The sequence below is a fragment of the Sinohyriopsis cumingii genome, chromosome 10, assembly GCF_028554795.1.
Source record: "Sinohyriopsis cumingii isolate HCF-2022 chromosome 10, ASM2855479v2, whole genome shotgun sequence".
Taxonomy (NCBI): Eukaryota; Metazoa; Mollusca; class Bivalvia; order Unionida; family Unionidae; genus Sinohyriopsis; species Sinohyriopsis cumingii.
The window spans coordinates 68,565,360-68,592,477 of record NC_142970.1 but is presented as its reverse complement, the minus strand read 5'-3'; the positions used below and the strand labels follow the sequence as shown (position 1 = coordinate 68,592,477).

At 33.9% G+C, this 27,118-nt stretch overlaps 1 protein-coding gene across 5 annotated transcripts in view; it reads right to left on the bottom strand.

The window, feature by feature from the left end:
* Positions 1-338: 338 nt before the first annotated feature.
* The window catches only part of LOC149790345 (cyclin-dependent kinase 14-like), a 127,336-nt gene continuing 100,556 nt past the window's right edge, over positions 339-27,118 (bottom strand). For 4 of the 5 annotated variants that reach the window (XM_089972388.1, XM_089972391.1, XM_089972390.1 and 1 more), the window contains 5 exons: positions 24,357-24,420; positions 21,931-22,028; positions 18,433-18,523; positions 15,526-15,659; positions 339-13,180 (listed from right to left, as the gene is read on the bottom strand). In XM_089972388.1, coding sequence (XP_089828514.1) covers positions 15,535-15,659; positions 18,433-18,523; positions 21,931-22,028; positions 24,357-24,420 — 378 coding nt within the window. In that variant the 3' untranslated portion in view covers positions 339-13,180; positions 15,526-15,534. The remainder of the gene's footprint in view (positions 13,181-15,525; positions 15,660-18,432; positions 18,524-21,930; positions 22,029-24,356; positions 24,421-27,118) is intronic. The other variant, XM_089972389.1, reaches the window with a different exon arrangement.

Genomic DNA, 27,118 nt, shown 5'->3' with positions numbered 1-27,118 from the left:
AGCCAGATTACTAGAATGCATGCATCGTGTTATGAAATATGTTTAACTGTTACTAAGTAGGCCTAACATTTAGAAAAACTGCGAGACGAAAGTAAAAATGGAAATAAATTCAGGACCGTCGAAAGGGACGGACGATACTAACGACCGCTCGAGCGTCAAGCCCGGGGAAGGATATGTCTCTGAACTTGCGGTATTTTTTTCACACAAGGGGCGCCATTTCGTCAGCGCAAACTTGCGATGGTCCTGAATATATTACCTTAGAATGCTGCAAATCATTGATGGAATCCAAGAAAGTGGGTATCGTCATTCAGTTTATCAAAATAATGAAGTAACAATCATTAAAAGATTTTATAAAATGACTTTAATCTAAGTTTATGTCACAAACAAGTGACGTAGCACATAAACAAAATGTTAACTTATTAAAACCAAAAGGCATGACATGGACATGGCAAAGGCTTCGGCTACAGGCTAAGCTTTCAACAAGCAACACTAGTTTTACAAGTCGTAACACTTTTATCAAAATCGGGACATGTTTAATACAAATGTATCTTTTCTTAGCACATTCTTCACAACAAAACAATAACAAATATTTCTGAATGTCATTTTACAGATATATGCTTTTCAATGGAGAAAAAGTTCAACTATCTTAGTTCACATGCAACCCCCAAGTAGCATGCAGCACGTGTCTTAAAATATGTAACCATATTTTTAACATACGGATTTGAGCCTCATTTCCCGCGAGTCATCAGCCGCAATAATTTTCAAACTGTTAGAAACAAAGTTCATAAGATCAGCGAAAAAACTAACACCATGCTTATTTTGTGTACAATTCGACAAAATTGAAAACGGCGATGTTTCAACATTGCATACATCACTTAAAATCGTGTGCCCGCATGAACAAATAAACCACATCTTTAAATCGAGGAACAATATTTCAAGAGTTCAGGATGATATTATACCGATGTTTTTATTTCTTCTATTTTAACATAAAAACAGGAAACCAACGTAAAAAATGAATTTTACAAGACTTCAGCGAAAGGACTGGATTATGAATGACATTCCTGATCTGTATGATTTAAGTGCATTACCACTTTTAGTTGTTTTGAATATGAGGGTCAGACTTCTGGTGTGTCAGGCAGCTAAATATATTACATTCAATTCTGATCATTATCGTTTAAGTCGAAAGTAATAGAGTATCCAACAATCTGAGATGTAGCTGGTTCACTGCGTGACACCGGAAGTATTGGCATCCACTCTCAGTCTCAATAGTTACATAGCATCAGTGAAACTTCGCGCAGGTGGCCAAGAAATGATCTGTAAAAAAGAAACTTAAACAGTACACTGGAAACAAGTTTGGCCTTTTTCTTTTACGTTGATCTATGTAATCAGCAACTAAACATCCATACGGGATACAAAAAAAATACCAGCACTGTATTAACTGACATGCACAAAAACTGGCTAATGACATCAATTATAAATGATGGATTGGGCAAGTAGGAATTATTTAAGTAGCACATACAGCAAAAAATGACAATCAATGAAATTATAGTTCAAGTTATTGAACAGGTAACTGTGAATTACGAGATAATTGGATCCTAAGCCCATCATTTTGAGAAAAGTTTATAACCGCTTTTTCATTTTTAAGTTATCTATTAACAGTCGCTGATTAGGATTGGAAGTGGACAAATCATTTCACACAAAGAAGCTTTACCTAGTCCCTTCCCCCTTTCTCACAATGACTGCAGACTACAAGAACTTGAAAAGTAAACTGGCTCTTACAATAAATTGCTTAACAGATCACTTTGATGGGAGCCTTATGACTGGGTATAAATGCTAAGACCTGGCAATACAGAATTGTTAACAATACCATCACATTCTCGGAATGTTCAACACATTCATACAAAATACAATATACGTAATTCAGCATCATTTTATCAATGATTGCGAAAAGGAACATAAAGGATGAGATAAAACATCAAAACATACAATTCATAAAGATGACACTGAAATTTCGTTTTACAATGATGACATAATTCCATATATATATATATATATATATATATATATAGTTCTTTTGTAAATAAGATTCATGTACAAATAATTAAAAAAGGGCAAAGTAAAAATAACAACGTCGTTGACAGAAGAAAGTTACACGAGTATCGTATATTATGCATTATATAACTATGGCCTGTGGTAAATATTATTATTATACTTCTTTTATGGAAAACCCTTTTTCGTCTTTGGTCAGATACTTGGGTTCTTAAGAATATAGTACCCCGTTTCGCTTGTGTATTATGCTACCGTTCCTGTGGCCTTAACCTATGATCTAAAATAATCAATAGGTTTCTCTCTTAACTGGAATGAAAGCCAGCCATAAATGTTGCCAAAGATACTAGGTACTAATGACTTTGGACAATGCTTACAGTATAGAAACTACTCTTCTTGCATCACCCTGACCTCGAACTTTAACCTTTCAAAATCTGAAGTCAGATTTCTTGTCAGTCTCAAATGCAAGCCAGCCGTAAAACACGAAATTGAGCTAAAAGTCACGGAAATCAAATTGCTTTCTGGAAGTCATGTTTTAGTCTCTGTAACCATCATCTTTCTACCTTTTGAACACAAAATTTGTATAACCCCACTTAACTTTAATTGTGGCCTCTTAACTACAAAATCCAAAGGTCTCTTACTCGTCTAAGAAGCAAGCAATCTATATATATATATATATATATATATATATATATATATCAGGCAGAGTATGTACAAAACCTTTTCAGTAATTCTGTGAAAATCATTTTTCATTCTTTCAGTCTATTGACCTCTTGAAAATTATGCAGGCATCTTCCAAGTTTAAAGTGCTACTATCCAAAGATTTTGGTCAAAGTAGTTCATAAAGAGTTCAATATATTATTTTTCTTCTAAGTGTCACTCTGACCTTAACCTCTTAACCACAAAAACAAAGAGAGTCTTTCATTTCAAGACATTAACAAAGTTTGGTATGGCTACATGATGTAGAATAGACCTGATTTGACCTCCAGCAAGTTGCAAGAGGCAACAATTTTGACCTTGGATGCATTCAGTGATTACATTCACTCTGAGAAGATCCTTGACATTTGTAAAAACGGCAGTTCATATAAAAATTTGACCCTTCTGTATTTTATAGATTCTTGGTGGCTTTATCTATGTAAGCCTTTTCTGAGTTGCTTAAACTTTCTCAGAACTTTATAGCCAGGTCTGTGCTGATGTGCCAATAAATCTTACACATACATAACAAATTTGGTTATGGTTCACTGTATACAAGTTATCGTGTGAAAAATGGTTTTACTTCTTTCAGTTCCAATGACCCTGACCTTTGAAATTTGGACCAGAAGTCGAAAGGCTTCTTCTTTCCCTCAAACACAAGCAACTGAGACGTTTTGTTAATGGCATACGGTAGAAAACGCAAGCTATCAGGCTGGAATAAGATAGAGGACAGACAGTTGGACAGACTAGCATAATATGATATGCTCTGCCTTATTTCAGATTTATAAAAAAGTCCATGAGGTTCATGTGTAAATACATTATGTAATCTGGTGAAGATGCCACATTTGCTCATGCCATCTCTTGCTTAATTATAACCAGATAAATGATCATGGTAAAATAGCAAACAATGTATCATTATTTTGGGGTAGGTGGGTGGGTAGATGAACTGTTAAAAATAAAGAAAATACAGAAATGAGATTGTCAACTTAAAACAGAATTTGCTGATTTACGCATTTCCAGTAAATATAAAAAGGCAACTATTCTGTTTTGTACAGATGTAATTAACAAAAAAATGTTCCAAAATATTAATTTAAGGCAATGATTTAAAATTAACCAATTTAGCAAACTTACATGAGAATTAAAAATCTAAGATTTTGAAGAAAACAAGTGTATGAAAAATTAAAGGAACAAAATGTTAAAGGAGTAATTTTCTCCAATAATTTAACATCATTGATAAATCAAAATTCTGCTATGGTAGTTTTCCATCTATATATAAAAGAGATATAAAAAAGACTTGGTAATTCCTGGCTTAATAACTGCAATTTACTGAAATGGATTTCAAAAGAAAATTTAAAACATTCCAACAATAAGAACAAAATAAAATAAAAATTAAAAGAAGTTGTTAAATACTTTTCACTATCATATATTATATTGTATTCATACTTTTCATTATCATACATGTATATTATATTGTATCCATACTTTCATTATCATACATGTATATTATATTGTATCCATACTTTCATTATCATACATGTTTATTGTACTGTACCCATATTCTTCATTATCATACATGTAAATTGTAATGTATCCATAAACTTCACTTTCATATATCTACAAAATATTGTATTCATACTTTTCATTATCATACATGTATATTATATTGTATTCATACTTTTCATCATCATACATGTATATTATATTGTACCCATATTCTTCAACATCATACATGTATATTGAATTGTACCCATATTCTTCATTATCATACTTTTCATTATCATACATATATATTGTATTGTATTCATACTTTTCATTATCATACATGTACATTATATTGCATTCATACTTTTCATTAGCATACAAGTATAAGTGTCAATCAATACTCCCAAAAACCATGTGTATATCCAATATAGATGCTGTATATAACAAAATTAAACCAGGTTCTTTTCTGAAGATACTATAATTTAAAAATTTTAAATTAGTAGCCGATTTTAATGACTATAAAGAGGAAGTAGTTTTCATAAAAATATTGTTTACCAAAAATGCTATTATAATAATAATGTATTTAAATTTGATATTATCAAGTGACTGAACTGGCTCACTGAAATATTAATGATGCAAAAATAATGACCTAGAGTAAATAGTAAATGAATGTTTCCCATTTCATTATACCTAGTTTTTAAAAAAAATACTGTTTTATTAAATATGTAAACTGACATTTGATTATGGTGTATTCTAAAGATGTTTTTAAAGGCATAAATAACAAAGGTTCATTCAAGCAGCATTCAAATTAAACACCGTACTAAACACAAAAATCATCAAACTGAGATTCTGTGAATATTTACACTTCATAATCTGAAATGGGATGAACTCATTTAGACAGACCCAGACACAATACTTTCAACTCAATTTGCTTGCCAAGATGTGAAGCTGAATTATCTTCCCCTGTCTTCCTCTCCACAAATTCCAAATTTGAAACGATGATCATAAAGTCTTGCTTTCGGCTCACTTGAATGTATTAATCATACCATACACTGCATGATGCAGGCAATAACCAAACATCAAAACTGAACCAGAGCTTCAATATAACAAAAGTAAAACACAGGTTAATTCATGGCACTGAATTATGCTTGGATGTAAGTAGACACAGTGCCAAAATTATTACTATGTACAGTTTCCCCAAAGGTGGAATCAACAATTAACAGCATGATTTGAATACAGAGCTTATGCAAATTATAATGCATAAATTAATAAGATACCTTTTCTAAATTCCATATATTGAGAAACCTGGTTAGTGATTACAAACTCAGTATAGCTTTCTTTTCGCTTCTGAAGATAACCTTGGGGAAAAAAGTTTTGAAAACTGTAGGATATCAAGCACATCAATGTATTTAAAAGTAATTCCCTACTTTCAAAACCTTCTGCAAGAAAACTGTGATTAGATTATAAATAATAAATATAAAACTATGAATAACTCAACAAATGATTTATCATTTTGCAAAGAGCCCAAAGTTAATAATTTACATATGTATAAAGCGTTTCTACAATTCTTCTTGGTTACACTCGTTTGATTCTTCATTTACTTTAAGCAGATTTCCATTTACAATTATTTATGGAAGTCTGAGAATAACACAAAAGTTATAATGTGTAACAGATATTGTTCATAACTTTGTTTGATGGATAACCATTATGTATATAATATTATATTTCCTGGGTTTTACTTCTTAAAAGCATTGTTTTCCTAACAAATGATTGGTTTTCAGTAATCATGCAATAACTGCTGTAATTCTCCAACGAATAAAATATCCTTCTTTAGTTGTAGTTCTAGTTTATATTTACTTGGAAGAGTTATTTTTTGGCAATTTTTTATAATAATAGTTTTAGAACTTACAATTTTATTGGTCGACAATTAAAACCCAGCTTTCTTAAACCCTAATACATATATACATACTATATATACTAAATTATGATTTGATGCCAAAAAAATCACAGCAAGTACTGTTGTCACTTTTTTAAAAAAATACTTTAAATAATATGGGACATATATTTAAAAACAGAATGTTGTAAAAGTTTTGCATTGTTATATTGAGTGCACTGTTGATCTAAATAAATGATACAACAGCCTACTGAAGTGGTTAAAATGTATTTTTGCAATCTATCCAACTCAATATATCTTAAATAAATTTATCTGATTATAAATTTTACATTTCTGTTTAAAGAAAACCATGGAAACATGTGCTTCTGCAAAAATCTAACACAAGAGGAAAAGGATGGAAAATATACAATAACTCTATAAATGAAATGTATTTGATGTGCTCAAAAGTGTCCAAGCCAAAACAAAATTACACATGAAAAACTATATGTAGACATAAAATAATACTGTCAATACTTTTATATTATGAAATTATAAGATGCATATTTCAGAAGTGTACGTCATTTTCTTCATCATTAAAATTCTATGTACAATATCTATGCATGTACAAATTATGATGTTCTTATTGATCAATACAATTGATCTCAATAATAAATGCATTTGACAGTAGCACTATTGAAAAAATAAATCAATTCACAAAAGCATGTATTATATTATAAAAAGAGTGTGGTATTGATGATTAAACAAAAAAAATGGAAACAAATTTTTTTGTCTCTCTAAATGTAATCTCCATGTTAAAAAATCAAACTTTTGTACAGTTTCTTTTAAAGTAGGTATGACTGTTACATACTTGTGAATATTATTCACCTGTGAATACTATACACATGTGAATGTTTTCACCTGTGATCATGATACACCTGTGATAATACTGGTGAGTGACATAAGACATTATTCCAATGACAAGTTAGATCATCTTTGAGTGGTTGAAAATTTTCAGGAATTTTATAGGTTCAAGAATTGCTGTACTTACAAATTCATGTATACTTTCTTTTTTGTGTTCTGAGGAAATTATTATTCAATAACCAATATCATATAGAGTAATAGCTTTATTCTGGATATTTTTTTTTATATACTCATATTGGTAAGCAGAAAACATAACGAAATACTTCTGGTTCAAGAACTGATTATAATTTTTCATCATACAGCCACTGTTTCATTAGCTCGCCAATGAAGATTTTATCAGCAGCCATTTCAAATTTAAAATATTGCTTCTTAAGCAGGTAATAAATTAGTGATCTTGACAACAAAATGTTACCTCTGGTAACTGGGCACAAAAAAATAAAACAACATAAAAGCACCTTTTTTTCTGTGTTATCCAAGTACAGGTACAAGTATAAGTTGATTTTTGTAAGAATGATTTCTGTTCATTTAAATCATGGTTCTTAAAATAAACTGCAGAAGCTACTGTCATTGTCCCACTCTTCAAGACAGCTTTAACAGGTTTAATTCACTGGCTTGAGTAAACGGAATAACAGCAGCACTGTTCAAAGTTATCCATGCATTAGTAATTAACTTGATTACCTACTATGGTTGAGGCCTCAAATGAATCATGGATTTCACTAATCTATAGTATTTACCAACTCCTCCAAAAGTTTGTTTCCCACCCACATCACCCATTGATTTCAAATATGAAACGACTCAAAGATATTCAAAAATGCATCAATTTAGAATTTCTACACCAAATGCTGCCAGGGGGTCCCTAGCACTGTCGTGTTGATTGAGTTTCAAACCAAATGGGAGTTTCTTTAGTAGCATGTGATCCATACTTGCCTGGGTGAGTCTATTTTTCCAGACAACAAGAGTGATGCAGTCTAACATTTCAAAAAGCTATGAATAAGTCTGTTCGTTCCTGTAACTTTACGAGTTACATATCTTTGAACCCATAAGAATATAAGCTAAACCACTTGCCATGTTTATTTTGTTAATGCAGCCAACAAAAGATTTACTTTTTATGTATGTGTAGTCATAGACCCTTCACACCTTCAATGAAAATGGACCTTGGCAGCAGGCTCACTGTTTGCCTTGAAACTCGTACTTGGTTTGAAATGTAAGCAGGATGAATTTGTAATGGAATCACATCATGCAATGGCAGATCTGGGTCTATGCAGTTTTCAGCTGGATTCAATTAATACACAAATATATATGGTAAGATCAGCTTACCCTTTACAAAGTATCTTATATTTCCAAAACCTATGAGTGGATTATAAAGGTGCAAAAATTACCAATAAAGAGATATCTAGAAATGTATATAGTATATATTCACTTATAAGTGACATCCAGCTCAAACCACGTATACCCTGACCTGCTCTAACATAATGCACTAACAGGTCAGGATCCATCTTGTTTACGTGATTATTCCAATCAAGCGGCATAGTCCCAGATCTGCAGGCACATTGTACAATGGTCTTGGTCAGTTCAGTTTACAGTTGGATCAGACATATATGACAGTATATATGGTAGTGAGAGTGTAGAACAAACTATGTATTACCAGATATCAAATGGATGAAAAACAAAATTCTTTTTCAAAAGAAATTTTATTAGGCCATTGATTCAAGACAAAGACAACTTAAATCTGCTTTGGAACCATATAAGCCCTGTATATTTCATGGCTTATTCAATAAAATGTAAAATAAATATCACAATAAAAATGGAAAAACCAGTACCAATATTGGACTAGAATAAATAAATTCATCTAATGAACATATAAGTGAGACAATCACTATCTTTAATAGTAACCTGCTAGTTTAATGCTGCAATTTGACTAATGATTTTGATTTTGTTTGGGTTTTATTTTAATGTATTATGTTTTAGTAAATGTAATATATGTAGTACATATATTTAGTACATATTTCAGTAAATGTAGTTAATGTAATAAATGTAGTACATATATGAAGTACATATTTCAGTAAATGCAGTTAATGTAATAAATGTAGTACATCTTTTTGACAGCCTATCAAATAGGTCACATCTAAATCTATCATTATGTTAATGGAAATTTCAAACACTGTACAGAAAAATCAAGCTGGATAAAAAAGTAATTTACTGCCTATGACAAGCTTGCAAAATTAAGCCAGCACTATTATTAGTAACTCATGTAACATATTCAATTTCTACTGCAAATGGAGCATGGTTTGTACAACAATAATGACTTTCTCTTTCACTGACTTTTAAAATATTTTATGGAACATTTTTTTCTCTTCAGGAAATTAACTTTCTACCTTTGCTAGTTAGTTTGTCAATATAACAAAAGTAAAACTGCTTACCTGGTTGTTTTGGTGCAGCAAAATCATTACAAAGTTCAGAACTAATACTAAACTGCTGTCACTAGGAATGAAATTCTAATATATAAAATAAAGCATCCAATTCCAAGGGTCACAGGTTTGATACCAGCCCTGGTCAATCAGAATTGGCTGTCTTGGTGTCCATGAGAAAGACACTTAGCTCACATTCTCTTGGAATGATATGGCCAATAATGTGTTGAAAGTGCCATAAAAAACAGCCAACCAAAAACCATAAAATGGCACAAATTATGTTTAAAAAAATTTCCTCTGAAATTAATTTTATTAAACTTTTTGATTTCAGAACGATCATGGATAAATACAACTTTTTAAGATTCAAAGTCTGTACAAGCCATGTGCAAGTGGTGTAGCAGTATGCGCAGAGAGATAATTATTCATAGCAGAAACACACACAGAAAAATCTAACAGATAAAACTAGTCTTTATCACTACTTAATCAAAATCTATGAAATGTTTAAAATTTTTCACTTCTGACAGTGTGCAACAACAGTTTTAGCTCAACCACAAAGCCCCAGCTTAAACATATAACGCCTACCTTGAATGAAAACTAGCTCAAAAGCAAATCAAGAATACATGATGCTGAACATCAAGCTGCAGCCTTTATATTATATTAAAGGGTTAATGCCAACCAGTTTTCACTAATTTGGCTCTATATTTTGTATCCCAATACATGCACATACAGTGTAATTTAGCATGGTAACAAAGATAACACCAAGAAATGAGAATCAAATATTGCCAATCTTCACGGACTCTAGAGCTCCTTCATGACTGCCAAGTGAATAAAATATTGGCAATCTTTACTGACTCTTGAGCCCTTCATGACTGCCAAGTGAATCAAATATTGGCAATCTTAACCGACTCTTGAGCCCCTTCACGACTGCCAAGTCTTTAGAAGAAGACATGGACTTGTATGTTGAACAAACGATCAAAGCATTGCTGCCAAAAATGTGATCTTGAGCCCAAATCAAACTAGTATGTAACAAAAAAAATTAACTGCTGATGACAACAACGCCAGTGGCACAGAAGAGACTCCTAATTCTGGTATCAAAGGTCATGTAAAAACATAAAGGTTAGTTGGAATCAAAAGTCATGCAAATCATTTTTGCAGAAAGTCCCCAAGATTGAAATGTAACCAATATGACGGGAAGTTCTGACTTTTTTTCAGATCACAATGTAAAAAACTTAAATGCAAAAACTGCCTTAAAACTTTACATTTAAAAGTACCAAGTAGCCATTATTGTGACAAGGTTCCATTAACATCAATACATAGATCCATATATATTAATATAACCAACCAATACATTTTCTAATTCAATGCCAACACATAAATGCTGAACAATATAGACCAATTTGGAAATGGCAATAATCTTGTACTAAATATGAAGGTGAGGCTATTTTTTAGATTGCATGGTGATCCAAGCCCCGCATATTTTACAATAGATGAATAACCTTTTGAAGGATATTGAAAATTGGTTTCAATATTTTCTGGCCCAATAAATGTCTCGCTGGTTCTGGTCAAACAAGTCAAGCTGGTTCTGGCTAAATAAATGTCAAGCTAGTTCTAGCCAAATAAAAGTCAAGCTGGTTCTGAAAGTTAATTATTTCATTTTATTTTTCATGCTATTTTTGTTACAATGCTTAAGTACACTTAAAACATAAAAGGATGGAAACTCTAGTTTTAAACAAGATCTAAAATAACTCTGATCCGAAATACCATCCCTGGGTATGCACATCAGGAATCATAGCATCAATTTTGCACAATGTATGTATCACTTCTGGAGCAGATAACATGTTCATTCATATTAATGAACCAATACACACATATTACATCTTTCTACAAGCCTGTACATACTTTTACACAGTCTGAAAAGATGAAGGTCCTTAGATATTATTTTGTTGAATCCGATTCTCCCATTCAAGGACCTTGAATATTTTTTTGACCAAACATTAACAATAGTCCTCACGAACTATCCACATCTTTTTACTTCATCGCTACTGCCATTTTTCACAGAATTAGTCAAATCAACTGGTTTCTTGTTATGTACATAGATTTCTGCATTGAGAAACTAGTCAATGTACCAGTCTATGTTAATGGTGCTGAAATATTTATGTCAATACTAGTGTGCAAATAGAAAACTCCTGTTCAAAATCTTTTGTGAATATAATTTGGAATAAGGAATTGGCACTAGATATATTTGTCATACCTCGATGAATCAATAATTGTTGGCAGCTATGTTTCTACAATTATCTATGATAAATGTCAAGCTGTTTCTAGCCAAATAAATGTCAAACTGGTTCTGGCCAAATATAGATTTTTGTATTGAGAAACTACATTCAATGTACCAGTCTATGATATTGGTGCTGAAATGTTTATGCCAATACTAGTGTGCACGTAGAAAACTCCTGTTCAAAATCTTTTGTGAATATAATTTGGAATGAGGAGTTGGCACTAAATATATGTCATATCTCCGCAAATCAATAATGGTTGGCAGCTATGTTTCTACAATTATCTTTCTGCTTGTAGGTGAAACAAACCTTGAAGTATGGAAAAAATCAATTTTATTATACAATTTAAAAGGCTTAAATTATTCTGGTTTTGTCCAAGGTATTATTTCCCAGAGTACAAAGCAACAATATAAAAAAGTCAAAATAAAATTTCCTCTAATTATTTGCTTTTATATCTAACATATCAGATTAAGATGGCCCAAGATACTGTCTGTGTGTGTGTCTGTGTGTGTCTGTGTGTGTGTGTTTATGTGTCAGATATCAGAATATCATTTTTCAGGGATTTAACTGATGCTTTCACTAGAGAATCAAAAGACCCAACCAAATATGGTTTACCTATGAAGAAAGACATAAAGAAATACTCTACACAGGGCTGGCCTTAGACCAATTGGACTGATTTGGACCAGTCTAGCCCAGCAAAATATATCTAAAGAGAGAAAGTAATTTTAAAGCAATGGAAGAAAATGTTCAGCTCAATATCATATCAAACTTGTTTAAAGTTTATTTCCAAATGCCATGCTCACAAAGGGCCCTGCACATGAATACTGGGGACCATGACAAAATGATCCAAACCAGGCCCTGCATTTGCTATGTCTATTCTGGACTCTACAATGACTGCTATGACTCATAATACATATATGAGCATCACACAGGTAAACTATTTTTGAACTTTATACACACACCACAGAGGTATGGTCTTATATGTGGTCCAATCAACAGTGAGCATTAGAAAGAAATCTGGACTCTGGTTCACACTCAACTGACATAGTAATAAATTCAAATACTGAAGCAAAAACTATCAGTTTGTGCAAAATAAAGATGAAAAACTGTACCAAAAAAATAAATTTACAGTAATATTTTGGATCTTTTGAAGTATTTAGAACTTTACATTTTTTCAAATTTTCTTGTCAACACTTTTTCCCCGATCTATCTCTACAATGACTTAATGCAAAACTTGCCGAATTCTTGTTCACATCTCCTTTGCCTAACATAAAACTAACATAAAAAAAATTATCAAAAGAAACTCAATGACTAGGTAACAATTAACTTATATAAACATATAAACCTGTGATAAGATAATGAGTACAAGCCTTTTTTAATCGGAGTTGCTTTGAAATCTTGAAAGTTTAATCAATAACCATGATAGATCCTTGGAATGAAGCATGATTCTGTATTTTTGAAGAATGAAAATGGCCACTCTAAACCTGCAAAGGAAAGAAGAAAAAGAGATTATTTGACATCCTTCACTGCTCTATTAAGGCCAGGACGGATATAATTTTGTGAATGTATTTAAATGTACTCACTTGTACGCTAATCTTACTGTATGTAACCCTTCTTACTCTAACAGTGCCAAAGTATGTAACTAATACCAGATATATTAACAAATCCAACATTTAGACCGTGGTAAAAAAATGTTTATGGTAATATGTACATGTATGCATCACACTGCTTCAAAGACACATCATCTCAGCATGATTTTTGTACTATTTTCATGCAATGATCCATTTCTCTTATATCTTTTCATGTGTGATTTGTGACATAGTTTCCCCAAGTAAGAAAGGCATCAGGGGATACACCTATCCCATACAAGCATACTTTCTGACACTCTTTTTGAGTGATAAACTATTTCTCATTCTTATATGTAAGTGACATGTAATATAGTTTGCCAAAGTAAGAAATTCCTGTGAGATACACCTATCCCAAACAAGCATACTTATGGACATTCTTGATCAGTAATGAACTATTTCTAATTCCTGTACATATATGTGATATAAAATCCCACGAGAGTACTTACTGACACCAAATGTACTGTATCTCATTCCACATACGTGTGTTATAAATAATACAGTTTTTGTATCTCATTCCTCTGTACGAGTTATACATAATATAGTGTCCACATATGAGAACAGCATGTTGGATATGCCTATCCCATGTGAGTGTACTTATTGATTCTTGTACTCGGTGTGGGTTACCTCCCTTGTGGAGAATAGTACAACTGCCAAAACAATGCCAATTCGATGGTAACATGCCACCCATAGAAAACTGAAAGTTTTGATAACTAAATTTAGACAACAATTGCTGCCATCTTTTCTCTACAATACCTTTAGTGTAAACTGTGAAGAGTTTGTCTAGAAGAAAACTCAGGAATTACATACTGGTAAGAATAGAGTATAGACTTGTTAATATTACAAGGAAGCATGTGGCAGACATTATACAGATGGTGTCACAATGAATTACATTTGATGACATACATAGTCTGGTTCTTTTCCCCTTGATTTTGATAGCTTTCAAGTTGGGCTAAGACGGGCAATGTAGGATCCACTCAACAAGCTTGTGTACTAATGGGCAGAGACAATGCAGTGAGGTTTACATGACCCCTGGTTCAAAACATTCTTACTGAAGCAATATATTCTGAACGTTCTAAATTTAGATCCATTCCATTTATAATATTGTAAACTCTTCAACCACCCAAATAAATTTAGATCCGTTCTAGTTTATTTAATTTCTTAATTCAACAATTTAATATTTCTTTATCGGTTTCAAGTCATTTATTGGTATAAAAAATGTACCCAAGGTAGACAGTGAAACCATCATCTGTGCTATAGCAGGCCTTGTGTCAGAGAGATATGGGAATGAATGGATGAAAAAGATATTTGCAATGGGAAAAGATGGTGCATTTTTTATGTTGATGCTGCTGATGACAATGATGATTATGATGATGATAAATATCACACACAAATCACACACAACATGTCAGCATTACAAAAAGCATATAAACTGTTTATGAATTCATTGTAAACAGAAATAAAATAACAACCTTTATGAGTGTTTTATTTTATTGCATAGATTACACATTTTTTGCATTAAATATGACCGTAAACAAGAATGAACGCCTATCAGTCAGAAAAACCTACTTAAAAAGTTATTGTCAAACTCTGTATCAGCCCCTCAGTATACCCTTGTTCCTCTAATAAGATTAGATATGATCATTGTGTACAATAGCAATTCACTATAATACCCCTCAGTATGTGGATCTTCCTCTAATAACATAGATCTGATCATTGTGTACAATAGCCACTCACTATAATACCCCTCAGTATGTAAATCTTCCTCTAATAACATATATATGATCAATGTGTACAATAGCTACTCACTATAATACCCCTCATTATGTAACTCTTCTTCAAATAACACAGATATGATCATTGTGTACAATAATTACTCACTATAATACCCCTCAATATGTAACTCTTCCTCTAATAACACAGATGTGGTCTGTGATCATTTTAAATTCTGGCTATTGTTTGTTTTATTATTGCTACCTAAATTATTTTGATTAATTTCAGTTCCTACCTAATTTGCTTCAATTATTTTTAGCTCTTATATAACAAGAACTAAGTATAATGTTGTTGAAATCATTAAAATACCTTTTACAAATTTGTATGTACTACTAGAACACAACTTTGTTAAATCACACCTCATTATATGGTGGCCCCAATTACAAATGTAAAAAAAAAGTAAGGCATAACTGAATGCATGGTGTATTGACCTGAATTCTTCATACTTTTAGAGTGGTCCGTATCCTGGTTCGCCCTGTGGGCCTGTGTGGAGAGAGAGACTGGTTTAAGAGTTCATCCATCTCCGGAAGCAGCTTTAGGCCAGGAATGTTGAATATGGAAGCAACTAAAAATGTAATACAAGAGTGAAAGTCTATAAAGGCAGACAGCTATAAACAGCCCTATAATGTCTTGCCAATTTAATTGTCAAGAGGTATTGGTAATACAAATAAAAACACTTATTCACATCAGTATTCTCTAAACTATCAATGTACAGAATGATCCCCAGATTAACATTTAAGACAGTAAGCAACTGCATTAATTAACTAAGCAAACTGAAAAGAAGCAATTACTTTTACGAAAAAATGTTAAAAACTAAACATACAAATTAAGGTAATGCATACGTGGACAAGTTTCTCAAATGAAACTGACACTTTATTGGTGAAAAATAATTTACCGTAATTCATGTTAAAACTATTTCTTCTGTACTTTTATTATTTTTGATTGCTCAGTAATGCAACCTTCAGAAATTCCAACATATCAAATTTGGTAAATTATGTTCATCTGAGAATACTCGACTGATCACATTAACTTTAGGGATATGAGCCTGCTACCTCCTGAATTCAACTCTATTAAAAAGACAAAATTTGTACTTTTTAACTCCTTAATACAGAGGAATAGCTCTTGCACATTACTTCCCTTTCCACCACCAGTGTTGCTAGTTCTTAAGCAGCGTTATATACCAACAAGGGTGCTTGCAAGGTGGGGTTACTGGGAGGGATTTTAAGTAATGTGATTAGGTACGTAATCTTGGAAAAGAAAACACTTTACTTTAAAATTTCTTATCTTTCAAATACATTTCCTTATCACATTAACATTAGGAGAACAAGTAACAGGAGGGATGCTGAACATAATGCATATACCACCTGGGTACCCTTCTAGAGAAGAAAGACTGAATTCCCTAGAGGAATTATAGACATCTCTGGGTATCCTTCGAGAGAAGAAAGACTGGATTCCCAAGAGGAATTATAGACTTTTCTGGGTATCCTTCTAGAGAAGAAAGACTGGATTCCCAAGAGGAATTATAGACTTTTCTGGGTATCCTTCAAGAGAAGAAAGATTGAATTCCCTTGAGGAATTATAGACATCTCTGGGTATCCTTCAACAGAAAAAAGACTGGATTACCTAGAGGAATTATGGACTTATCTGGGTATCCTTCTAGAGAAGAAAGATTGGATTCCCAAGAAGAATTATAGACTTTTCTGGGTACCCTTCTAGAGAAGAAAGACTGGAATCCCTAGAGGAATTATATACATCTCTGGGTATCCTTCAAGAGAAAGATTGGATTCCCTAGAGGAATTATAAACATCCTTGGGTATACGACTAGAGAATAAAGACTGGATTTCCTAGAGGAATTATAGACATCTCTGGCTATCCTTCTAGAGAAGAAAGACTGGATTCCCTAGAGGAATTAGACATCTCTGGGTATCCTTCTAGACAAGAAAGACTGGATTCCCTAGAGGAATTATAGACATCCTTGGGCATACTTCTACAGAATAAAGACTGGATTCCCTAGAGGAATTATAGACTTCTCTCCTACCTGAAGCAATACAGCATTTGGTCAAGTGATCCATGACAGCTCTATCAGGCTAAGAAGATGATTACTGAAATCTTCTTACCATCAAAATGTACTGGAGCATTCAGCAGAGGCGGTGTTGGTTTAATAGGGTCAGATGGTCATCTGGGCTACAGCCACAGGACCTACCATATTCAGCTTTTGTTTCACTGAAGCTAAATCCTAAAGATAAAACTTGAGTAGGTTGAAGCGAAATGTCAGCCTAGAACTTTTATGTCTCAGTTCAAAACATTGCTTTCAAACATGAGGCTTGCACAGATTGTTCTAATTTCATGAGCGAAGATTCTCATTAGGCAAATCTGATCTTTTGAGGCATCAGAGTAAGCCAAGCATATAACCCACTTAAGATACAAGGGTTGGGCTTGAAAGGTGATGTCTTGCTTTCTTGCCTTCAAGGGGAGAAAGACATTTATGATTGCCACAACTTGTCTCTTCAAGTAGTGCTTGAGGGCACAAACATGATCTTGCACGGTCACTGCTTTTGACTTATCTACAGATGGGAGGGACCATATGATGACTCTTCCTGCTCAATAATGGTGACAGATTATAGGCTATTAAACCTGGTTGTGTCACGAGAATGACCAAACCATCCAATCAGAACTGAAGATGGTTCGGTTGAGTGAAAAGGCGTGTAAAATGCTCACCCTGCATCCAAAGTTAAAATAACCATGGCCATAGCTGCTGAACTGTTTTGGTTTGACCATAATATTCCTGGGTAGGTCAATCGCTATACTGAAAACATTGTTGACCTGGGACCTGACCCATTGGAAAGGGGCTGTCAGAATTATCTTGCAATTCTGACCTCCTTTATCACAGGTAGATATGCCCATACCCAACTTTTCACGTCAATCACTGGCTCTAATCTTTCAAGTGATAAACATATAAAATAATTTGCAAAAGAACTTATCATTTTTCTCAAGGCAGGACCATACCAAACTGAATAAAAAATTATAGCCATAATAAAACATTGTCATTAGAAATCATTAACAATAAATGAGTCCTAGAAGTCAACAATCATACTATACATTACCATGCAAACATCTCCACTTTAAAATTTCCCTGAATAAGATAACAAAATTAAATTTCTCAGTTTTGACAAAATTTCAGTTCTTTTTCCTGCCATATCACAAAATCCTGACTTTTCTATGATGTTCCTGAAATCTGAATATCTATCTTTATCAGTACATGAAAAAATCCTAAACATGCCACCTATGATTATCTACAAAACTGAATATAATTTAAATGAGAAAAAAAATCCACAAACCATCAGGTAACTCATGTATTTTGGGAGGAAGATCCATGAAGTAGTCATGCTTCATAGCTGCCCTGGCTGAGATTCTCTTGTTTGGGGGCATCTAAAATAGAAATCAGGGTGGAATTACTGCCCTGGCTGAGATTCTCTTGTTTGAGGGCATCTAAATTAAAAATCAGGGTGGAATTACTGCCCTGGCTGAGATTCTCTTGTTTTGAGGGCATCTAAATTAAAAATCAGGGTGGAATTACTGCCCTGGCTGAGATTCTCTTGTTTGAAGGCATCTAAAATAGAAATCAGGGTGGAATTACTGTCCTGGCTGAGATTCTCTTGTTATGGGGCATCTAAAATAAAAATCAGGGTGGAATTACTGCCCTTGCTGAGATTCTCTTGTTTGGGGGCATCTAAATAAAAATTAGGGTGGCATTACTACAATACGGAACAATTTAGCAATAAATGTATATTGTTTTGGAACGTCAGATTATTAATGAATGGGTTCATTGTTGCAAGCCGAGTTTTACCAGTGACACATAAGCCAAGCCAGTAAAATGGATATTAGTGACAGAAAACCTACCAGTAATATACTAAAATCCTCAAGGGCTCAACTACCATCACCATTCTAATCAAACTTTTATCCAAACAGAGCAACCAGAAAAAAGGACAAAGTACCAACAGAACTGATGGCTTCTGTCACTGAAGTGATACCAGTTTACATCAGATCTGATGGAATAACCCAAGATTTGGATTTCCATCATCCCTTTAACTAACATAAACATACTGCTCTAAATATTTACATTTTTCTAAAATTTCTTTAAATTTTCATGAATAATTTGTAATACCATTTGAAAATTATTTGAAAAACTGATGCGAGTTCCTTTGTTTGAAAGCATTTTCTACTTCTGTTTCAAATATTACCACCCATGGAATGTAACCACAGAAGAAGTCTACTATCAGCTCTAAATGTTAGCATAAGTTGAGTTGTCTCCCCTGACAATCTGGACTTGAAAGGCCAATAAATATGCATTTTGTTGCTCATTTTAGTATGACTGTAAGTTTGCTATTATTAGTAATAGAACTGTTTGGTAAAAGAGAATGGACACTGTGCCATATGCTTTGTGGTACTGAAATCCCTCCATGAAAAATGTGATTGTCTGTAGCACCACACACTACTGGGCGAGTCACAACATAAAAGTGGTGTCAAAATTTGCAACAGAAACATTAGTGCTTCAAATTTTCAAAGCAATCAAAACCACATTACCTGTGTATTAGAACTTTAATCTTGAGGCTTTCCAAGATTTTATGAGTGTTAAGAGCACAAAAAAGTCCAAATGTTAACTGATGTGAATAAGATAAAATCAGGACCTTTCCCTAATATATGTATGCTCATGAAGTAATTCAATGTGGTTACTTATGCATTGGGAAATAGCAAGTATTTTGGACTGCAAATTCCTTCACAACCCATTATATTTTCCACTATAAAATCTTTTAGCCATTACAGTAAAGTATTACATACCACCTATACATATTTGTAAATAATGTCCAACTGCAAACTGAACAGAACCAAATTTGCTGTCGCATGATGCACCAGCATATCTATGTCTGTTCAGTTTGTTTGGAGTAAGCATAGAACAAACAACAAAGACTCGAATCTGCAGGTGTTTCATGCTACAGTAGATCAGAATCTTTGTTGTTTGCTGTTTGCCTCAACTTATAAGCAAGTACAAACAGTTAAGTGATATGAAATTTGATTATAATAATGTACAGCTAAGAAATACCTATTAGAAGTACCAGTGTTTTATTTGTCACATGGAGGTGTGTTTTGAGATCTAGAAAAAAAAATCCTATGTCAGTCTGTTATGCAGTAATCAATATCAATATTTTGGGTCACTGTTTAACTTTTTTTTGCCTTGTCTCCAATTTTAACATTTACTTGTAAGTAATGTGAAAAGATGTAGCTGAGGTTGTATGGTAAGGTAAATTTGCAACATGGTTTGTTAATGAACTTGTAGGGGAAAATGCAGAGTCAGCAGTAAACTTACGCTGATTACATCCCTTTTGTACAAGATCATCACAAACCATGTAACTAATAATACTGCAAGGTTATTATAGTTTTGTTTTTAATTGCACGAGTCTCAATCATGTTAAAAAACCCATTATCAGTCTGTTTCACAACAAAAGATTAGACCTGTCGAGGCTTAAAAAGAATTTTTCAAAATGGGATTTCATGTTATTCTGTAAGTTAGACCAATTTTCGCAAAGGCAGAAGACAATAGTTTGTATAACTCTTGTTGGCTTGGAAAACATGCATTTTAAAAGTGTGAACTGAGGCTGTTGCTGTGAAGGTAGACAGTATGTTTAAATAAAATGTTTTGTAAAATATACTTAGACCTTAACTGCCTCCAGTATTGTTAATGTGATGTGATGTGATTTTTATTTTTAACGTAGCTTTAACAATTTTTCAGTCATATCGCTACTATGTCTGCAATGTGGCAGTCTATAGTGATGTCTAGCACTGGGGCATCATGCCGCAGACATGTAGCATGATGTCCCACCCAGTCACATTATCCTGACACCAGGCCGACCAGTCCTAACACTAACCTCTTAATGCTGAATGCCAAGCGAGGCAGCTGTTAGTACCATTTTTTAAGTCTCTGGTATGACTCAGTCAGGGATCGAACCCACGACCTACCGCATCTGAGGCGGATGCTCTAACCACTAGGCCACCGGAGCGGCAGTATTGTTAATAAACTGCAGTTACAAACTCTAAGGGTATATGCTTATTTTTGCAACATGACAATCATTAGGATTTTTTTTTTAATGTAATGTGGCAACATCTATCATTAACTCCATCCAAGAGACATATTCAAAAAAAAAATTTAAAAAAAAAATTAAAAAATAATATTCATTAGATTATTATAAAGGTAACTGCTCCGATGGCCTAGTGGTTAGAGCATCCGCCTCGGACGCGGTAGGTCGTGGGTTCGATCCCCGGCCGAGTCATACCACAGACTTAAAAAATGGTACTAACAGCTGCCTCGCTTGGCATTCAGCATTAAGAGGTTAGTGTTAGGACTGGTCGGCCTGGTGTCAGGATAATGTGACTGGGTGGGACATCATGCTACATGTCTGCGGCATGACGGCCCAGTGCTAGACATCACTATAAACTGCCACATTGCACACATCGTAGCGATATGACTGAAAATTTTTTAAAGCTACGTTAAATATCAAAATCACATCACATCACATTATAAAGGTATATATGAATTGGCTATAACCTGCAATCAAGCCCACCCCCAAGTGTATTCCAAATATGATGAGGATGGAACAAAATGTACTAAAATAAACAGGAAAACAAAAAGTACTGAAGATAACCTCAGATGTGCACAGACATATGGATCGATACTAGGGAGGATATACAGACACAAACAAGAAAACCGATTGATCACAATGATGAACTTATGGGCTTGACTGTAATAAATATATATGTGGCCATCACAGACATAACTCTACCTGAAGTAGCTGGTTGGCAAGATCTTCAGCATGGGGAATGAAAGCTAACTTTGGAATCAAAGAAGAAAGGTGCTGCTTCGTGTACAAACCAAATTTTTCTGAAACAGAATATTAAAGTGATGCATTAGTATGACAGTTTCATTGCTTCTGATATTTCTCATTAAGTTTTAGTAACTGAAACTCAAGAATTGTAGATTAAGCTGTATCTTCAGAAATCATAAACACTGCTATATGAATTTTCTTCTTCAAATCTAAAGCAGTGCTAATATTAGTTACTTTTATCTATAAAGTATACTGTCTGAACAATAAATTATTAAGTCAAGAAAACTTCATCTTTTCCCCACATTAGTGAATATGCTGTAATTGGTGATATCAATCACATCTACCAATGTGTACATTTCTAGGGTAGCTGTGTCTGTTAGTGCATCTGTCAGGAGGTTCTCATGTAATCTCAACGCTGTATATTGTTTAGAGAATGATCACATTTCTTATCTACCAATGTGTACATCTCTAGGGTAGCTGTGTCTGTTAGTGCATCTGTCAAGAGGTTCTCATGTCATCTCAGTGCTGTATATTCTGTGTTAGAGAATGATCACATTTCTTATCTACCAATGCGTACATCTCTAGGGTAGCTGTGTCTGTTAGTGCATCTGTCAGGAGGTTCTCATGTAATCTAAATGCTGTATATTGTGTTAGAGAATGATCACATTTCTTATCTACCAATGTGTACATCTCTAGGGTAGCTGTGTCTGTTAGTGCATCTGTCAAGAGGTTCTCATGTCATCTCAGTGCTGTATATTCTGTGTTAGAGAATGATCACATTTCTTATCTACCAATGCGTACATCTCTAGGGTAGCTGTGTCTGTTAGTGCATCTGTCAGGAGGTTCTCATGTAATCTAAATGCTGTATATTGTGTTAGAGAATGATCACATTTCTTATCTACCAATGTGTACATCTCTAGGGTAGCTGTGTCTGTTAGTGCATCTGTCAGGAGGTTCTCATGTCATCTCAGTGCTGTATATTCTGTGTTAGAGAATGATCACATTTCTTATCTACCAATGTGTACATCTCTAGGGTAGCTGTGTCTGTTAGTGCATCTGTCAGGAGGTTCTCAGTGTAATCTCAACGCTGTATATTCTGTGTTAGAGAATGATCACATTTCTAATGATCTTTCTGCTTCACCTTCTCAAAAGGATATGAAACAAGGTTTCTGATTCTATATGTAGTTTCCATGGAGGTTGTGTGTGTGGGGGGGGGTAAAAGGCTTCATTTTCATAAGTAATGTGAAACTGCCCATAACACTGATTGAGACAGGGAGATGATATGAATATTTTCATATGGCTAGAAAGATGGTAACAAAGTTATAGGTTTATGGATACAGTCCTTTGAATTTCAATAGTTACAAGTGGATTAATGTAATCACTTCCAATTCCAATTATATTTATAATTAGACAGAAGAGAGGAAAAAGAGAGAATTAAGGAACATGGAAGAAAAAACAAGCCATTATCAGTCTAATAACAGGAGAACTTCAATTAATTTGATTTAGATAAGAAACACATGATATATTAGATAATGCCAGATGTAGACATTTCTGTACAAAACAGACATATTGTCATTGGGGGTAATTATTTGGAAGGGCGTGTGTCTTTTTGGAAGGGCATGTGTGTGTGTCTTAGGATTTTTAAGGTAAGTTTAAAATATTTAGTGATTATGCTATGATGTCTGCAGTGTGGCTTTTGTTGTTGTTGTTGTTGTTGTAGGGTTTAATGCCATTTTTCAGCACACGATACATGGCGGCCAGTATTAGCAGTGGAGGAAAAACCCGGGAAAATCCTGGAAAGAACCACTGACCCACGAGAAACTACTGGCAAGCTTTCTCACATACCCACATTAGCTGAATGCGAGAATCAAACCTATGCAGACAGAGGTGAGATGGCAGTGATCAGTAATGGAGAGCGCTTTAGACCAATCAGCCAATCGGGGCCCCCTACAGTGTGGCAATTTACAGTCAATGAAGCTGACATGTAGCATTATGTCCAGCCCAGTCACATTAACATGACACCATGCCAACCAGCAAGGCAGCTAGCTATTTGCAAAAGAGTGTAGATTAAACTAGTACATAGTCAAACTTTACCTTGTTGACCCCCAACAGAAATGAAAATTTTGCAAAAGAGGAAAATCTAATACCAGTCATAACCATAATGCTTTCCCCAATGTTAATGTGATTGGGGAATATTTTCAATGGAGAAACAGTCAATGCCTACATTACATTGTTTACAAAATAAAGGAGATGCCAAGAATTGATCTATGATATGGTATGTCATGAGCTATTCCATAGTTCAGATTTGTTGACACTGGGGATAGCTGTATATGAAATAATCAAGGCTCTTTTATTTAATCAATCAAGTTTAGATTGACACTTACTATAATTGTAGTTTGGATATTTGGATACTCCCTCCCATGTCTCTTCTGTTGGGGTGCCCAACACCTGTAAACACAGAATAAAGGAAAAGCTAGATTAATAAAGAAACTACAAATGAAAACCATCACAAATATCTGCACTCATACATTTTCGGGCAATCCTGAGTACTCTTCATAGCATGCCCTTACCTTTAGTACTCCTCATAGCATATTCTTACCCTGAGTACTCATCAAACCAGATCCCTACCCTGAATACTCTTTACACCATTCCCCTACCCCAAGTACTCCTCCTCACTGCATCCGCCTACCCTGAGTACTTACACTATACCCCTACCTTGAGTACTCCTCATACTATCCACCTAGCCTGAGTACTCTACAGACCATACACTTAGTATACCCCATACCATCCCTCTACCATGAGTGCTCTTCACACTGTCCCATACCCTGGGTACTCCCCACACCATACTCTGCTCTGAGGACTCTTCACAGCATCCCCATATCCCAAGTACACATCACAGCATCCCCATGCTGCATTCAAGATTCAACTACGTATGTCCTCCTCATCTCCAGGAACAAGGAACATATTATCAAATACTCCTCCCTCTAAGTCAACTAAGATGGATTTCAAGTTACAAAGTCAAATCCATATTGCATTAAAGTATGACTCTAGAACTCACTGCCCCATCATGTGGGATGCATCCAAGATATGAAACATTTGCTTTAATGTATTCATTATAATGGCCCAATATCTTGATCACCCTCATCCAATCTGTGCAGATGCAATTCAGGTCACAAAGACAAAATAGTACAGGGGTCATGCTAGAGTGTAATTCCCCCATTTGAACCCACTTACAAAGTGAATTTTTCCCCCATCTGAACCCATTTACAAAGTGAATTTTTCATGGTATTTAATCATGAAACTTTTGTTTCAAGTTACAAAACAGCAGAAACCAACTTTGATATTAACTTCTGTACTAATTTATTACCTTCTGATCCCTTAAAATATGTACTGAGTTGTGACTTTAGGAAGCAAGAGAAATATCATGCTCTTTCAGCCCAATAAAACAAATACTGTTTTAATGAAATATCATGCTATTTCAGCCCCATAAACCAAATACTGTATTAATGAAATATCATGCTCTCTCAACCCCATAAACCAAATAATATTTTAATGAAATATCATGCTCTTTCAGACCCATAAGCCAAATAATGTTTTAATGAAATATCATGCTCTTTCAGCAACATAAATCAAATACTGTTTTAATGAAATATCATGCTTATTCAGCCCAATAAACCAAATGCTGCTTTAATGAAATATTGTGCTCTTTCAGCCCAATAAACCAAATACTATTTTAATGAAGTTCCGAGTTTGTAATATTACAAGATTCATAAATTTATCCAATATTTCACTTTAGAACATTGTGTGATATACAGGTTCTTACACAAGTGCTTGTTTGAAGTGAAGTTTATAAAACAAGTGGAATAATTTCTACAAACCATAGTCAGCTAAGCACTGAAATAACTTGATGGGTTTCAAAAATTTCATTTGAAGTGTGCAATAATATTCTATTTATTGTACAATGAAAACTGATTTCATTTGACAAAACCAAAGAATAGTCTTATGAAATGAGTCTGGATGCTTCTTTTGTTATCCCTTACTCTGCAAAATGTTACATCATTTGTGATGTCGTAAGGTGTTCATACACTGGTGACATAATATAAAAAATATTATGTAGGACTATTAACATAAGAAACACAAATCATATTCCAAAATAATATTTGCCTTTCACATGTAATGGTGATCACCAATTCCAAGAACATTTATGAGCTTTTGAGAGTACCATCTGAGGGTGCTGACAAAGTAATTCAGATATTTTTTTAATACCTTGCAAAATATTTTTATTTTCATTACGAATGGAAATATTCAATGCATGTGTTTTTAATACTACTGAAATTGAGTTGCCTGTAAAATAAAACTTTTTAACAAAATTTGCCATCAACCCATGTAGTGGATTCATGAACATATTGTCAGACAGGCAGATATAACTTTAATATATTCCCAAAAGTAAAGATTACGAGATACATATGCCCCAAAGCAAAAGTGTTTCCATTGAGGTCTTACAAGCAAAACATTTATCAGATTATATGAAGTTAATATTTTGCAGATCTGTATGATAATCCTACAAAGTTCGAGCGATATAAATTTTAAAAAAACGATGAAATTAACATACAAGAAAAAAAATTTACATCAAATTTACATACAGAAGTCATGTAACCACTGAGCATTCTCTACAAATAAACAATATCCTTCTTACACACTACCATCGATACACACTAAGTGTATAGTTTAAACTAAAAATTCACCGCTCCATTGACCTAGTGGTTAGAATGTCCACCTCAAATGCGGTTGGTTGCGGGTTTGAACCCCGGTCGAGTCATACCAAAGACTTTTTAAAATGGTACCTACAGCTGCCTCACTTGGTACTCAGCATTAAGAGGATAGTGTCAGGACTGGTCACCCTGGTGTCAGGATAATGTGACTGGGTGGGACATCATGCTACATGTCTGCGTCATGAGGCCCCAGTACCAGAGATCACTATAAACTGCCACACTGCAGACACCGTATCAATATAACTAAGTTTTTTTTCAAAGCTAAGTTAAAAATCAAAATCACACACACACACACACTAAACTGAGAATTCATATATCAGTTATCTGAGGATGCCATAAAAATATGGGTCAAGTCCAACTGCAAATTGCATTGA